This window comes from Lactuca serriola, chromosome 2, assembly GCF_051521515.1.
Source record: "Lactuca serriola cultivar US96UC23 chromosome 2, Lser_US96UC23_V15, whole genome shotgun sequence".
Classification (NCBI taxonomy): domain Eukaryota; kingdom Viridiplantae; phylum Streptophyta; class Magnoliopsida; order Asterales; family Asteraceae; genus Lactuca; species Lactuca serriola.
In genome coordinates this window covers 61,079,041-61,083,119 of record NC_136409.1, presented here as the reverse complement: position 1 = coordinate 61,083,119, position 4,079 = coordinate 61,079,041, and the positions used below count along the sequence as shown (strand labels likewise).

At 33.9% G+C, this 4,079-nt stretch overlaps 1 protein-coding gene across 1 annotated transcript; it reads left to right on the top strand.

Annotated features, from left to right (window-relative positions):
- Positions 1–1,445: 1,445 nt before the first annotated feature.
- LOC145089265 (uncharacterized) lies at positions 1,446–2,659 on the top strand. Its single transcript, XM_079027724.1, has 2 exons — positions 1,446–2,013; positions 2,115–2,659. The coding sequence occupies exons 1-2, from the start codon at positions 1,446–1,448 to the stop codon at positions 2,657–2,659; spliced, it is 1,113 nt and encodes a 370-aa protein (XP_078883850.1).
- The last annotated feature ends 1,420 nt before the right edge of the window (positions 2,660–4,079 follow it).

Here is a 4,079-nt window from a genome sequence, read left to right as displayed (position 1 = left end):
TCGTACGCTTGTTTTTTTTTATTTATTAACAATGTATGAAGGAAGGGTGTGAGATATGTTGCTCGATAAGAAACTAAAACTTCAAATATTTTATTATTATCCGTATCAGTGCCTTCCTTGTTTGAGTTGTCAAACTGATCTACTATTTTCTTTTTCTCGTTTTTATTCTGACACTCCTGTATGTTTACTGTTGAAAGAGATCTTTCAATGGAAGCAGTTACCATTCATGACATAATTGGTACATTTATAATATATTATAGTCGAACAAAAATAAATTTATAATACAACTTTGTTTGTATTTTGTGAAATTTACGCTTTAAAATAATACCTTATGTATAAAACGAATGTTCTTCATGTAACTGCTTAAATTATGCATATGTAATATCTTTAAAGTTTGTACCATGTTTGATTAATGGTCAAAATAGATTAATTAGTTTTCTGTTGTTAATCAACATCAAAATTATTTGTTTATTTATTTATTCACGATGTCATATGCTTTGGACAAAACTAATTAATATTTTTGTCCCAACAACAATGATATTTTTCTAGTTTATTTATGATAATATATTTTCAATTATGCTTACTAAATCATTGTCAACTGTGGTAGAGAATATCTCCAAAGTGACGCACTGTTAATTTGAATTTCGATTTGTTAATATATATTAAATTATTTTGGCTTGTCAATAAATTAAGTTATGACATTACGGTTTATGTGTTTATTATTGCGGATACCAATCGACCCAAAGGTAGGTTGATATTTTGCCGAATAAACATGCATATGATAATGAACATGCGACAATTATTTTTGGTTACATGTCGTTAACAAGTCAATCCAAAGAGGGGCTTGTTAAACAGGATGAATTATTGTCAAATATTATTATTAAATTTTATGGTTTATGTGTTTGTCAATGCGGATATTAATCGACCCAAAGGTAGGTTAATATTTGGTTGGATAAACATACATATATATAGTGGTAAATATATGATAATTTTTTGGGTTTCATGTGATTAATTAGTCAATCCAAAGAGGGGCTTATTGATTAACATGTTCTATTGTCAATATTTTTAATACTTAAACAAGATATCTCTTAAAAGTTAATATTGTTGTTCAAAGACTTGATATTAATGTTGTGTTGATACCTTGTGATGTCATAATTTGAATTTTATTGATTATAGTTATGGTTTAATGAGCATAAAAACTAATTAATATTTTGTTCTGAAATACATCAAATGCTAATTGTGGTATAATATCTTCCAACTTGAATCACATTCCAGTTCTCAATGGAACTAACTTCAAGGAATGGAAAGAGAACATTATGTTAGTTCTCGGCTGCATGGATCTTGACCTTGCACTTCGGATTGAGTAACCCATCCTTACTGCCACAAGTTCAGTGGAAAATAAAAGGGATGCTGAAAAATGGGATCGCTCAAATCGCATGAGTCTAATGATCATTAAGCGCGGCGTTCCAGAAGCCTTTAGAGGTGCAAACGAGCAGTCTATTAATGCTAAAGATTTTCTTCTTGAAATTGAACAACGTTTTGCAAAAAATGATAAGGCTGAAACAAGTACTTTTTTGCAAAAGATGATTTCAATGAAGTATAAAGGCAAAGGAAACATAAGGGAGCACATCATGGAGATGTCTCATCTTGCTTCAAAACTTAAGGCATTGAAACTAGAAATTTCTGATGATTTTCTAGTTCATTTGGTATTGCTTTCTCTCCCTGTACAATTTAATCAGTTTAAGGTCAGTTACAACTGCCAAAGGGATAAATGGACTCTTAATGAGCTCAATTCCTTTTGTGTGCAAGAAGAAGAAAGGATGAAGCAGGAAACAACTGAAAGTGCTCATTTTGCTAGTACCTCGAAAGGTAAGGTCAAAAGAAAGAGAAAAGAAGCTGCTACTAAGGGACCAGTGCAAAAGAAACAACATTTAGGCAATGATCAAAAGAAAAAGGAATCAGGACCTCCTAAATGCTTCTTTTGTCAAGAACCTAGTCACTTGAAGCCGGATTGTCTAACATACCACGCTTGGCGAGTTAAGAAAGTATAATCCGTGCTTTGGTCTGTTCTGAGGTTAATTTAGTTTCTGTACCTAGAAATACTTTGTGGATAGATTCTGGTGCTACTACTCACATAAGTGTTTCTATGCAGGGTTGCCTGAACTACCGAAAACCAAATGATGTTGAAAGATATATCTATGTGGGTGATGGCAAGCAGGTTGAAGTCAAAGCAATTGGCACATTTCGTTTATTACTAGATACTGGCTTTTATTTGGATTTTCAAGACACTTGCATTGTACCGTCTTTTAGACGCAATTTGGTTTCTGTTTCTAAATTGGATAAATCTGGTTATTATTGTTCTTTTGGAAATGGTGAATTTAGTTTGTCTTTAAATTCAAATGTTATCGGTACTGGTTCTCTAACATATTGTGATAAGTTATATATGCTTGATATTGTTACTTCATATAATGAAACCTTGCACGTGGATTCACGTGGTACTAAGCGAAAATTAAATAATGAAAATTCAGCAACATTATGGCACAAACGCTTAGGCCATATCTTAAAAATGAGAATTGATAGGCTTGTGTCAGATGGAGTGTTAAGTAACCTCAACTTCACAGATTTAAAAATTTGTGTTGAATGCATCAAGGGAAAATAGACAAAAACCAAAAGATTAGATGCCACTAGGTCTTCAGATGTCTTAGAATTGATACATACAGATATTTGTGGACCATTCCCTTCGGCTTCATGGAATGGTCAACAATATTTTGTATCATTCATAGACGATTACTCACGTTATGGATATCTATATCTTATTCATGAAAAATCTCAGTCACTGGAAGTGTTTAAATCTTTTAAACTTGAAGTTGAGAACCAACTTAATAAAAAGATTAAATGTGTAGATCTGACCGTGGTGGTGAGTACTATGGCAGATATGACGGATCAGGTGAACAACGTCCAGGACCTTTTGCTAAATTCCTAGAGGAATGTGGAATCGTCCCACAATACACAATGCCAGGTTCGCCTAGCATGAATGGTGTATCTGAAAGACGCAACAGAACTCTTAAGGATATGGTAAGGAGTATGATAAGTCATTCTACTTTACCAGAGCCACTCTGGGGTGAAGCACTTAAGACTGCAGCTTACATTCTTAATAGAGTACCAACTAAAGCAGCTGTTAGAACACCTTATGAGCTTTGGACAGGGAAAAATCCTTGTTTAACTCATCTTCGTATTTGGGGATGTCCAGCTGAGGCAAGGCCTTATAGGCCAAATGAAAAGAAATTGTACTCCAAAACCGTTAGCAGCTACTTCATTGGCTATTCTGAACGATCCAGGGGTTATAAGTTTTATGATCCTGCAACAAAATCAATTTTTGAAACAGGAACTGCAACGTTTTTTGAGGATGTTGAGTTTGGGGGGAGAAATAAGGTAGAGACATTGTCTTTGAGGAGGAATCAATCTCGATTCCTACTGTTACTTTTGACAATACACAAATTAATGTGCCTGTCGGAGAAGAAGTAATTCAGGAACCTCAACAAGACAATGTTATTCACTCTCCTGTTCATAATGAACAACCTCAACAACCTCAACTTAGGAGATCCACTAGAGAAAGGAGAAGTGCAATCCCTTCGGATTTCCATGTATATCTCCAATAAAATGAAGAACCATATGGAATGATTGAAAATGATCCAATCAACTTCTCTCAGGCCATGCAAAGTTCAAATTCTCAAAAGTGGATTGATGCCATGAACGAGGAGTATAAGTCCATGCAGGACAATAAAGTTTGAGATCTTGTTCCATTACCTGAAGGTACGAAGCCTATTGGTTGCAAATGGATTTTTAAGACCAAAAGGGATTCAAAAGGTAATGTGGAAAGACATAAGGCATGTCTTGTAGCTAAGGGCTATACTCAAAAGGAAGGAATTGATTTTAAAGATACATTTTCTCCAGTTTCAACAAAAGACTCTTTTAGGTTGATCATGGCACTAGTTGCACATTATAATCTTGATTTACATCAGATGGATGTTAAGACAACATTTCTCAATGGTGACATTGATGAAACTATATATATGGTG

Excerpts from the sequence above, each read along its gene's own strand:
- LOC145089265 (XM_079027724.1), top strand. The coding sequence starts at position 1,446 with ATGATCATTAAGCGCGGCGTTCCAGAAGCCTTTAGAGGTGCAAACGAG. Across the intron at positions 2,014-2,114 it reads TAGTCACTTGAAGCCGGATT|ATTCTGGTGCTACTACTCAC; the intron begins GTCTAACATACC and ends CTTTGTGGATAG.